The sequence below is a fragment of the Galendromus occidentalis genome, unplaced genomic scaffold (assembly GCF_000255335.2).
Source record: "Galendromus occidentalis unplaced genomic scaffold, Mocc_1.1 scf7180000077448, whole genome shotgun sequence".
NCBI lineage: Eukaryota > Metazoa > Arthropoda > Arachnida > Mesostigmata > Phytoseiidae > Galendromus > Galendromus occidentalis.
In genome coordinates this window covers 177,103-189,557 of record NW_003805436.1, presented here as the reverse complement: position 1 = coordinate 189,557, position 12,455 = coordinate 177,103, and the positions used below count along the sequence as shown (strand labels likewise).

General features: G+C 52.8%; 2 protein-coding genes across 2 annotated transcripts in view; both read left to right on the top strand.

Annotated features, from left to right (window-relative positions):
- The first annotated feature begins 1,150 nt into the window (after window positions 1–1,150).
- Window positions 1,151–12,455, top strand: part of LOC100904902 (endoplasmic reticulum-Golgi intermediate compartment protein 1) — a 19,755-nt gene continuing 8,450 nt past the window's right edge. Inside the window, exons 1-2 of the mRNA XM_003743532.2 lie at window positions 1,151–1,285; window positions 2,741–2,875. Coding sequence (XP_003743580.1) covers window positions 1,266–1,285; window positions 2,741–2,875 — 155 coding nt within the window. The 5' untranslated portion in view covers window positions 1,151–1,265. The remainder of the gene's footprint in view (window positions 1,286–2,740; window positions 2,876–12,455) is intronic.
- Window positions 9,416–12,376, top strand: LOC108864292 (membrane-bound O-acyltransferase domain-containing protein 2). The gene is made up of 2 exons (XM_018639623.1): window positions 9,416–10,038; window positions 10,812–12,376. Exons 1-2 carry the CDS (start codon window positions 9,633–9,635, stop codon window positions 11,933–11,935), a joined length of 1,530 nt encoding a protein of 509 aa, XP_018495139.1. The 5' UTR covers window positions 9,416–9,632; the 3' UTR covers window positions 11,936–12,376.

The window sequence follows — 12,455 nt, the reverse complement described above, 5'->3', positions numbered from 1 at the left end:
CTACCGCCTTCGAAGCAAACTTTGGGAGCTTCCAACTCGAGTTGGCTCTCCTCGTATATTTATTTTCTATCCGAGACAAGTCCTAGGTTCTCAATAGGGGGCGATGGCCCACTATCCCGTTATCAAGCTATAGGTCGCTCTATGAGGACACTCCTGGACGCTTGTGAGGAATTCGTCAGGGCGAATCCCGTGGTCCCGTCGCTTGCTGATGAGCTTCGTCCGCTCTCAGTCAGGACCTATTGCTACGAGGCAGTAGAATCACTCGATCCCGTCGGGTCGAGAAAGTGCTGGCTTCCTAAACGATGTGCGTTCTGTCGAATTCTCTCCTGAAAAAATATACCTTGAAGTGAGCGTACGGGAGCAAATCGCGCTATCTAGCTCGATCTCCCATCCACAAAGATAGGTCTACTCTACTGATCATAAGCACACGTTCCTCGAACAAGCTCGATCCGAAGACAATGGTGGAGAGCGTGCGTCCATCCGGTCTCGAGCCTCCGCTCAGATGGGGGAACTCCGTGAACAATTGGAATGAAAGACAGAAGTCTTCCGAGTCGGGGAGAGTAGCTTTCTGAGACGAAGTGCCACGGTATGGTGTCGCGTCGACGGCCGGTCATGAGACTCGATTCCTCGCTAATCCGAACTCCGGATCAGATCATCGTGGTAGATACCCTCGATACGTCATCCGGAAGGATGCCCGGGTTTGCTTCTGGGATCTTCGCTGTCTCGGAGTCGTGCCCGGAGCACACCTCGATCGGAGAGGGATCCGTTCGAAAATTCGCGATTCGGGGATGATCGGCCTGGAGGATCGGGGTTTGGAGCCTCAGTCAGCGATCTAGCAGGCGACGCACCCTTCGCCATCTTGCTCCGCGGTCAAATGACGTAGACAGCCGGCAAGCCAACCCGTTGTCCGCCGAAGTTTTCGACTTGTTCTCGAAGAGCCGAACAACGAGCAACCAGCTCGGGATTGCGAAGCTGGTTCAGAGTAGAGCTTGTCCTTAGGCAAATTCTTTCGCCCGCGAAGCGGTGGCGGGAGCAGGCAGACAGCAGCAACAGGCCACAGCAGCGCGCAGCAGGGAGCAGTCGTCGAGGCATGTTTACGTTTTGAGCAGCGCCAGCAGCCGCGACTGGAGGCAGACAGATTGTGACGTGTGTGTGTGGAGTGCTAAAGACGACTGCGGTGGCGGTTCGGAGCAAATTAGAAAAAGTATCTTCTGTGGGACTCCCACCAGTCGTCGACGCACTCGAGACACTCGGAATCTACTGTCATGGGCTTCGATTTGAGGAGGTGGGTCTCCAGCCGACCTGTCATCTGGTGACAGATCAGCTGTTCAATTCATTATTACCGCACGCACTGATCGGAGCTTTCGGTGATCGGGATAATCCGTGCCGGAACACATGAGATTCCGACGACCGATCAAGGGCTAAAACCAGCTAGCATCAGTTCAGAGCTTCCGTGAGTGGCATTGGGAAAACGAAGATGGGTCACTACGGTGCCTATGGCGTACGAAGCTTACGGAACGAGTGCTCTAGGGTCGGACGGTCTGAGCCGAGGGAGTCATCCTAGTTCTAACAGGTGGGCTCTCTGCCACGTAGACTTGAAACAAAAGCTCTCAAAGGGACAATGGCCGGACGAAAAGATCCTGAGAACCGTTGCTCCGATCGTCGAGACGTCACAGTCGTGCGCGCTTCTTCCCGGTAGCACCGGGATCGTCATCGATTGGTTTGCTGATTCCGGTGGGCATGAGCCGGCTCGGTTGATCCTCGAGAGTTGCGCTTTGATCTCTGGCCCATGAGCTCCAACTCATGAGTCGATAATATTCGGATATTGACTTCCTGTATGGGAATCGGACGACATAGTTGTCAGTCGATGATATGCACGTCGTATTAATCCGACATTGAGGCGGAACATCCCCCAAGGCATCTCCGACAAGAAGAGATCAGTATTGATTCCGACAAGAAGAGATCAGTATGGATCTCACTGCGTAGGGGACCCATATTCCATGAGAAAGTCCGCTCCAAGCGCCCACGCTCAGCGAGTCAACTGTTTCGGAATCGAATAACCCCTCCATACATTCCACATACCTATTACATCTCCCCTTGCGGCTCTTGATGCGAGTATCTGAGATCAGCTCGATTATACCGAAGCTGCGAGTAGTTTGATCTGCTTCTGAGGGCGAGAACATCGAATCTCCATTTACGGTCATTCCACTCCGAACAAACACTAGCGGGGACAAACGCTACACGCAGTAAATAGATAGTCCAGTGGTTAAACTGTGGTGCTTATTGTACATGTAAGAGCGTCGCATTGACCTCCCGGCGTTTTTCGGTCAGAGTGCCGCACTCGGAGTCCGCGGCCGGTCATGTCCTTCGCGCGCCGTGTAGATGCCGGAACTGCCTCCCGAAATTTCTTTGCCTACTGGACCAACGCTGGCGCGGATTTCCCAACTCGGGGCCCGCTGAAACCGGGAGCTAACCCGGCGCCACAGGCCCGCGGAGCCCTCCCGGTGGGTCCGAGAGAGGGCAAGGGGACTGAAATCTCCAAATCATGGGCTAGATAAATCGTTCGCTTGATGTTCCATGAGCTGAGCGAGGTTTCTTCACTCGGCTAGTGGTGTCGAGGCGAGCTCCGAATAAAGTCTTCTTCTAAACCTCCTGGAAACCTCTCTCTTGGAAAATCCTCCTTGCTATGTTATTCGAATAGGGGAAAGGAAAACTAAACGTTCCTGAACAATTCTTCCAGATTGGATGTGTATCGTAAGGTGCCCGCGGACCTGACACAGCCTACGTATTTCGGGGCGGCGATCTCTGTCGGCTGTATAATCTTCATTACGACTCTCCTGATCTATGAAACGTACAATTTCTTCAGCCCGGAACTGTGAGTAAAGCTCTAGAGTAAACTAAGGAAACTTCGGATCGCACCGAGATCGGAAACTCGACGGCGGATTGCGCTCGGAGCGCGGCAATCCGACGGCAGATCCCAGATCGAGCTCCGCAACGATCTGGGATCCGCTTTTTCCTGTTCAAGAACTCGGAGCCTTGGAACGTCTCTGCAGATCGCATCCCACGGCGTAGAGCTGTTCTTGATCGAATCGACGGGAGCTATTTCCGTCCGACGGGTCTAATTTCGTCCACGGTGCCCACGAGAATGAAGTTCAGACGTATTCTTCTCAGAGTCCGAAAATCTCGGAATTCGTGCATGGTTGGTCCGGTCGCTCCCGTGATCCTCCTTTCCTTGCCGGCGCAGATTCCACTGGGGGGCCTCCTGACGGAATCGAGTTTGTGAATAATACACGGTCGACTCTGAATAGATTTCTCTCTTGCTTGGAATTCATTTCTATTTTTAGGAGCATCACGGTGATCCCCATCCGTGTCTGTGCTGTCACCGCCCCCGCCCGCTCTTTTTCTCTCTCTCATTTCAAGTCGACGATTCCTGCTTTCTTATCCCGCCGTCGACTTCTGTCTCGAATGTGTTTTCGTTCCCCCGGAGGTTGATGAGGTCCCGAAGTGGCCGCCCACGCTCCCGGATCTGCCGTCACCGAATTCACTGATTTCCTCCTCCCGGGTTGGAACTGCGAAAACTCCCCCCGATCGCTCAACCGTTCCCTCATTGAACTTCGAAGTTCATTCAATCCCTGGAGAACGAGGCGAACTCGTGAGCACAATCTTCCGAGTCCGCGCGGAACTCGACGTCTTTGAAGGGACACCGTGACACGCAACGCGAGAGCGCGTTACTACCAGTCATCTGCGAAGAGCAATGCTCCCCACTTCCGGATCATGGAAACTCTCGAGCCTGACCGAGCCGTAGGTACGCTATGAGCTCATCGATCGGAATAGGGGGATGACGCACGCGTCGGCGATGTTGCATCACTCGACTTGCACCCCAGAAATAGGGAGCTTCAATTATTCATCCCAGAACTTCGATGATCCGGCGACGAGCACTTGCAGCTGAGTTTCACTCTCTTAGTGGTTCCGATATTGAGAATTGCCGAATGAAAAACGGCGCTCCTGGGAACCTCAAGTTTTTCACAATTGACTCGGGAGAAATTGGCCGGTAGAGATCCATTCGACTCCTTCAATGAGACCGTCGGCCACCGAACCGTTTCCGATCGGCACTCGCGGGGAGGCGACCTGGAAATCCCTCTGATCGAGGTTATGAACCCTTGGTGAGCTTATTCTGGACGATCTTGCTCTTCTCAGTTGGGGTTCCATTCGAAGCAGGGGTTCATGTCGAAGCATAGCGAGTCTCGAAGCTCCAATCAGATAATCACGACGACGAGTCGATACCACGTTTCGTAATGCTTGAATGCGAGCCGGTATGCGATTACAGCATCTCGAGTGCCTCGACTCCCGCGAGTGGCATTCTGTGCAGTCTATCCTCGTTCCGACACTCCTCAGCGTCATTTCTATCAAAAACCCCGCGGCATTGTTCCGGGCCCCTGTCCCCGAACGGACTTTCGAATCCCACGCAGTCTCCAGCTCTGCTAATTCCGAGCTCAGGAATTATAATTTCCAGAGGTTCACCGAATACGAGCGCTAGCATCTGCGTTTACGCAAGCTGTTTGAACTCGGGGCATTCGATCCTTGGGGAGGCAATTGCTAAGTCTTGCACAAAATCCGCTCAGGCTTGGTCCGCGACTGGTCGAGGAAGTACCCTCCGCGCGTTTCGACAGAAAACATAAGGGAACGCACCACAACCAGCATTCCGCAGCCGAGCATGGCAGCCTGTCGAGCAACAGCTGCCCAGGCAAATGGCACCCCTGCAGCAGCCTGCAGTCCTTTGTTACGCCCACACTCGGAGACGGTGACGTCAGACGATGCGATGTCATCGGAGGGAAAGATTTCGAGCCCTCGCGATTTCAAACAAGATTCTGGCCAGCGACCAAACACGAAATACTCTAGAAGGAGACTGTCCACCGGAATATAAATAGGTCTCTATTCAGATGTGAGCTCTCCGTCGAGCGGTAGTGTATGGGGGTTTCGGAGCAGAAATACGAGTGGAGTATTTTTTAACTTTTGCGGATCTCATTCAGAACTCGAGCATGATCCCATCTTGGCATCATTCGCGACACACGCGAACAAATAGTTCTCTTGTCTTCTGGAAGCTCCCGAATTCGCCCACGTTGCGAGCGTAGAATTTTCCATCTGAAGAGTCAACCCTCGAGTACTCCGTTCTAATCGGTAATTTGACTTGCTGGATTCTGAATTTCACATAACCTTATATGCAATTAAACGTCGCTCTCGGTTCTTGCGTATCAGGGATTGTTCCGTCGCGTCGTTCCTCCTTGGGGGATCGCTCTCGGTACACGATTACTAAAGGAGGGCTGCTCTCGACTGAATGGAGTTCTTGTTTCTCTGAGAGCAGCTCACGGATGAGCTCTTCCAAACGACGCGACGTCTCATCGTCGTGCTTCGAATGAGAACCCGGGCGTATCGGTTGCGTTCACGAAGTGCTGGCTGTTCACGTACTCTAATTAATTAGTGAGAGAAGCTGGAACGGATACGGGACACCCCCCAGTTTTTCTCCACGATCGTCGGACTTCGTACGAAGCCATGCGCTCGTGCCTTCGTGTCCAGATCGGTGAGTCATCTTCCTTTGGAATTTCAGCGCCCTTGAAAAATCCCATGAGAGTGCACAGCCTGGTTCTTCAGAACCTTGGGAGTGCCTGTCCGTTTCCCCTGTCTGAGAGCAGCGCTCCGGATGATCCGCTTCCATTCTCGGCTGATAATCGCAAGATATCGATTCGTTGAGTGCTCTTGACCGAGACTCCCACACACAGACGCACGCAAATATACAGAAGCGCGCTTACACGAAGCACAAAGAGCCGTTGGACCGAACGCAGCTTCCGGTCCAAAAAAAGGATGTCCTCTGTGTCAATTTCCCCGAGCCAACCAGCGACCGAGCGACCGACCGGTACCAACGATCGTCGCCGGCGGGAATGGACTAAACGAGTAGCATTGGCACTGTTGTGGAGGGTCAATGTTATAGTATGTGCCTGTTGAAGAGCCCCATTCATGATCCGGATCGGGGATTGTTCCATTCATGGAGGCATTCATTCACCCACTCGTTTATAAGCTGTCCGAATCAATTGTTCGTCATCCATATTGCTCGCCTGACTGATTCGTCTCCGATCACGTTCCTCTGTGACTCGCTCGCCCACAATATCTCCATATTTTAGAGCTACGCCCTCTCGAAATTATCGTTCAATTGCGGATGCTGAACCGATATTGATCGAGCCATCTCTCCGAGGATACTCGTCGTCGGCATACTATCTTTTGATCCCCGAATATGTGCGAATGACCGCGAATTGACTCTGGGTTGTGTTTTTGTGAGGTGTGGGAGAAATCGGAATTCATCCCATCCGTTCAATTTCCCGCTCGAGTTTTGCTGATATCCCGCTTCGATCGGTTCCTTCGGGAGTCATATCGCACTTCAAGCAGACAGCAGTCCCACGATTCCGTATCTGTCGCCGAAGCAGCTAGTTTCCTTTTCTCATTGAAAAACGCGTCCCCATTCGGAACAAACTTGATGGCGGTTATGACGCTGCCACCGCTGCGCTGTTTATACGATGAGAGCGACCGGTAGGCAGGCAATGACGGTTGGGAGTGCTTGTTCCGGCGGATGTTTTAGTGCGCGATTCTGAGCGTGACGGACGGACGGTCGGTCGGTCAGGTAGACTTCGTACCCACCAACGGATTTTCTCCTTACTCCGAGTAACTCTATGGCTGTTCTCACCTCTCACTCCATTTTCGGTGCCTTGCGGGCGGCTATCATTGCGATAATTGTTCCTCGACCAGACTCATTATAGTCTACAGACCAATCTGGCTTTGGCCTCGGTATTGAGGAGAAGGCGGTCCCGTATGGATACCTCGGAATCAGAAGAGGAGCCATAGGGAGAAATTCAATCATTTCGTGAAATGCCCTCTACTGACTCCCGAGAGCCCTCAGACACCGCGTTGCAATTCTGATGTCTGGACTGAGCGACGAGATTACAATGTTTTGAGTTTTCGGAAAGACAACGGACTCGGGCTCCGCGCGGGGGGTTCTGTTTCAGGATTCTCCTCAGTCAAGAAGAGCTCAGGAGCTGGGGACATTCGAGAACGAGGCCTCGGATGGGCTCTCGAGCCTCACCTTCTGGCGCGGGAACCCCTCGGGCTGGAACTCCATGCGCGGACTCGGAGTAGGAGCACTCTTTTAGGATAATCAAGGCCGTACTCGAAAATAACTCTCAATTGCTCTCTCTGAACGCGAGTGTATTTTTGGTTGAACACAATTTCCAGCGTGTTTCTATTTTTGTTCCCCCTCCAGCTGTCTTCATTGTCAGGAACCTATTCAGGGATCCGTGTTCTCGAGTCACTCGAGCACCCTCAATCGAACAAGCCGGGCCGTTGGAAAGGTTGGAACGACAATTTGGGAAGAATCGGAGGCCTGAGCTTATCTCGCGCGGGAGTTCGATCAGCTGTCGTCAGCTGATTCGATCGCGCACGGAAATGCGTCGTCCCCTAGCGAGCGACGGCACGCTCCGTGATCGCGGTCTGACATCATAACTATCGATATTGCATGGAGATTGAGGACTGTGATCGAGGGAAGTTGCACCGGGATACTGCACAGAAGCGACACTGGGTGTTGAACGGTTTCGATTCGATCTCCGCGACTGCGACCCATGCATTCCTCTGGCTTGACGGCCCAATCAGCTCCCTCGACCCGGCTTGACTCGCACGGGACAAACCGCTGCTTTGAAGCTATATTGTCTCGGCAACATTCCATCTCATTGCATTTCTCGACATCGCCGGGGAAATAGGGTAGTTCTGTAGAACGGGAGGAGTTTGCTCCCTCGCCTCGCTGTGATGATCGCGCCACGAGACGGTTACGCTTCGACCGAGCGCGTTGAAACCTGGGGCAATCAGACTCCACACAGGAATCAGCACACCTCTAGACGGGCGTGAAGGAAATGCATTTGACCTATCCCCTATCCTTTTGGAGGGTCCTTCAGACCGAATAAATCACTTCGGGCGCGATTCTTATGCACAATTCAGCTGAGCCTACAATCGTGATCGATCGGAGGTGAATCGCCTTTGAGAATATATTTTTCTTTTTCCTCGCGGCTGGGCGGCAGCCGAACGTGTTCTCTCTCACTCTCGGCCGAGTATCTGCGAACCCTCTGGCGACGGAAAATCTGCATGCTGGAATGGTCACCGCTCGACCCAGAGGACAAAAACGTGGTGAAAACGGGAGGGACCGGAGAAGTACCTGGGTCCGATTATAATTATCGATATCTCCGAGTTTTTCGTAGAGCAATCACTCCGTAAGAGTGATGATAGGCCCCCGATCTCACCGACTGATCTGAGCTGAGCCGGCTCTCCCGAAGCGGATCGAGGAACCTAGTGGTATTCATAATCGTTGCACTCGAAAGTGGGATTGTCCTATGTGAGACTATAATAATGGAAGAGGGGCGATGAGAGTTCATTCCTCTGGGGGACTTGAGTTCGAATTGGGACACTCTGAAAATTTCCTAATATCGTTCGAACGTCAAGAGGCCACTTCTCTTGATCGCCACCGATGAGATGTGAACCTGCGAATATATCCGGAGAGGCAGAGGAAACCGCTGCTTCTGAATTGCGAGCCAGATCAGGCCGTGGGGCCAGTCCATCAGCTGACTGATCGTAGAGCTCTCCAGGCTAAAAATACGGCGGATCTTCTGATGGGGTTCTGACCTCCTTTACTACGACTCCTCTCGGACATAGAAGCGGAAGGGAAGCGAATCGATTCTGCTCGACCCCATACCGGGCCGCTAAAGTGTAGAAGCTGTATCCCGTGACTACGGATTTCGTCAGTTTCCATCCATCGGTCTCTATCAGTTCCCTTGTTCTCATCGATAGCGGAAGCGTTTTCCCTATACACGTCCAGCTCCGGAACGGCGACATGAACACCCGGTGCCCGACTGCACTTGAGTCTCCAGTTCTCCCGGTGACCTTTCAGGCTGTTCCCTCACGAAGGGTCAACGAAGCAAGGCCGTGAATCGTCGAGAACGATTCGATGTCGAGTTCTGCAACGACAAAGCGGTCACGGGCGGCAAGCTGGTTAGCGATGCGGCGACAAATCTCAAGTTTCGTGTGAGGTTCTGGAAGAGCCAACACAATACCGCCGGCCGTTGACTAGATGCGCACCTTGGAAGCGACAGACGAACGAAAAGTGGCTATAGTTCGGCTCGTCGGGAACCGAGCTCGAATCGACGACGTGAAGACGAACGTCACAGACAGCTGCGGGAACGTCAGACGCGGCAACGACAACAACCGCTACAGAAAGGGTTTGAGAGAGAAGCTGAACAATACGCTGGCCGTAGAAGTGGCTTCTAAAAGTGGAAAGAGCGAGAAATCGTGGTAAGGGCGTGCGTCGTGTTGTGGTACCCGCGGCGCGACGAGCGAGCGAACGATCGGCCCGAAGACCTACCGTCTGACTGATCCAAGCAGCAGCCCTCTCACGGGAAACACTCCTACAAACGATCGCACACTTACACACAAACAGATTATAGGAAGCACGGCAAAAGTTTCGTTTTCACCAGTCGGGTGTTGGATGCTGCGGCAAGTGACCGACCGACCGATCTATCGAGCTATCGAGTTGACAAAATTGCAAGATGTCACATTGGGTCGTGCAGGATGAATGGTACCATGGAAGCCGGCTCCTGCAACCCCTCGCTGATGCGGCCGGAGTGCAGGTGGACAAGCTCAATTACGTAGTGGCGGGTTTCTCTTGTATCCTCATCGGTAGCATCTACAGGACAGCTCTCCATCCGAGTAAAGTGACGCCACTCGCGAGGAAACTCTTCACGTTTCTTGTTGGAGTCCTGGTTCTCTATTTTTGTTTCGGGGGTGATGTGATACACTTGTTTGTGCAAACGACGGTCGCTTACTTACTGATAGTTTTCTGTCCGATCGAGCCTCTGCCGAGATTTTCGCTCTACTTCTGTTTGGGATACCAGAGTATCCTACACGGATATCGCATGTACTACGACTACCAAGGATACACGCTTGACATCACCGGTGAGTTCTCTATCCAGTTTTATTTTGACGTTTTCACTTGATCTTATGAGAACGGGCACGGAAAGTTGATCTCTCTTTATCTCGAACTTCTCCCCTGGTCTTCCGACCGCTTTGTATTCCTGTGAAATCCGATGCTCGCAACGTACGTCGCCAAGGGGATTCTTGTTGCCACGTCTGGAACGCAGAAGCGGGCGAGCATAGTGATCAAATTGGAACGACAGCTCCCTGAGTCATTTCGATGAAAAGGAGAGAAACAGCTGTTCGATATACCACTTGTCTACCGGCTCGCATTGGACGAGTAGAAGTCCTCTCTAGCGATCCCCGCTGTTGGTGAGGGAAGAAATCGAAAATATGGAAGCTATTTTTCGAAAAAAAAAGCGATCGCCGCTGTATGCAGCGGACTTTGACCCAGTCTTGGGCGGCGACTTCCGCGGGTGGCGGAACGGGACGACTCTTCTAAGACGATGACCGGCCGGCCGACGTTCGGGGCTCGATTAGCTGAGCATTGAACAGCATCGTCGGCTCCCGGACATTCTTCTCTTTCTCCCACTGTCTTGAGGGGATGGCGAATTCTTCTCGCCTGCATAGTGCGAACTTTCGGCGACGCGGTCTTCGAGGAGACCCGGTCTCCTCCTAGTCAGAAGCCCTGGGGTCCCTCGAACGCCAATCTGTGGCATGACGTTCGATTTTCTCGACGACTCGATGTAGCAACTGGCGGATGCGTACCCGACGCCAACGGTAAAATAATTGCCTAACGTTTCCGTCTGTTCCAGGTGCACTCATGATGCTGACCCAGAGGCTCACCAGCCTAGCGTTCAGCTTCCGGGACGGAGTCTTGTCGCAGAACTGCAAACCCTACATGCTCAAAGACGCGATTAAAAAACGACCCGACGTCTTCACGTATTTCACTTACGCTTTCGACTTCCATATGGTGCTCTGTGGTCCCCTGATCCCTTTCAAAGAGGTCGAAGCGGTTACCTACGGAACGATTTTCGACGAACGCAAGGCTGCTTTCAACAAAAACGCTGCCAGCGGTGGCAGCAACGGCAGCGGCATCGCTGATAGCGCTCATTCGGGTGCCAAGAACAGGGAAGCTCTTGAAGAACCCGATCCGACGCCCTACGTATTCAAACGCACAATTTATTCGGTGCTCAGCATTTTGGTTGTCGTCTTCGTCGTTCCCCTATTCCCCATAGAGTTCCTTTTCTCCGAGGAATTCAAAGCTCTGGCCCTGCCCACGAAAGTCTTCTGGTTCTTCGTCTACACCGCTCTGACGAGACAGCAGTACTACCTGATCTGGAAAATGGCGGAAGCCATCTGTAACTCGTCGCACTTCGGATACAGATACGTTAACGGCGCCGACGATTGGAGTGGTTGTACGAACATCAGGATCTGGGATGTCGAGACAGCGCTTTCTCAGAGAGACGGTCTAGCCGCGTGGAACACCTCGACCCAGCGATGGCTCCGGAGTATTTGTTACGATCGGGTGGAAACGAGCAAAACCCTCATGACGTTCTTCCTGTCGGCCGCCTGGCACGGCTTCTACCCTGGATACTACCTGACTTTCATGACGTTGGCCGTACAAACGCTCGCGGCGCGAAATGTGCGACGTTACGTGCGACCCCACTTCCAGGGTTCGACGCGAATGAAGAAGCTCTATGACGCGATGACGTTTTTGACTACCGTGTGGGGATTCGCCTACGCCACTCTCCCATTCATTTTGTTAAGCTTCAGTAAAGCTTTCACCATGTGGAGCCACGTTTACTTCTACGGACACGTGTTCAGCGCGTTCTGCATTTTCGCACTACCGAGGATTCTTCCGAAACCCGCGGCTGAGACGAGCTCCGAGTCGCTCAGCACGTCAAGCAAAGTCTCCAAAACGGTGAAGCAGGGCTGAAAGTGCTCCGTTTCTGCGAAGTCTGCAGACCCATGAGTCTAGGATCGAAGCTTGTGATCCAGAGACCGAGGGTCGCTCATCGAGAGGAGCTCCGGCTCGCGCACTAGAATTTATCATCGACACCATCATTGTTTAAGGGGAATTCTCCCTTGTCTGTGGAGACTCGGGGATGCTCCTTTCATCTGCTGACATATCATGGTTGGTTTTTTCTCGACGTGTTTTGACGGTTGCACAGAGTGCCGTGTCGGTAGTCTTGCGTCGCGTAAGACGAAATGTACACACAGTTCCCTAAAGTAAGGTGGCTCATTCGTTGTCGAGTCGCATGAATTTGGAGAAATGAATTTAAGGGCGTTCGGGAGGACGCGTTTTCTCGTGCGGGTACGAGACTGGGGAGATATTTGGTGGAAGTTTTTGTTGACGAATAAATAGAGTCGAAGCTCTGCAAAACTTTCTGGACTTTCGTGATGTCGTCTAGCGTGAAGGAGAGCACACGCGACGCGCTAAATCTCATCACATATTC

Coding starts and splice junctions, on each gene's coding strand:
- LOC108864292 (XM_018639623.1), top strand. CDS start 9,633: ATGTCACATTGGGTCGTGCAGGATGAATGGTACCATGGAAGCCGGCTC. Junction 10,039..10,811: donor ATACACGCTTGACATCACCG/GTGAGTTCTCTA, acceptor CGTCTGTTCCAG/GTGCACTCATGATGCTGACC.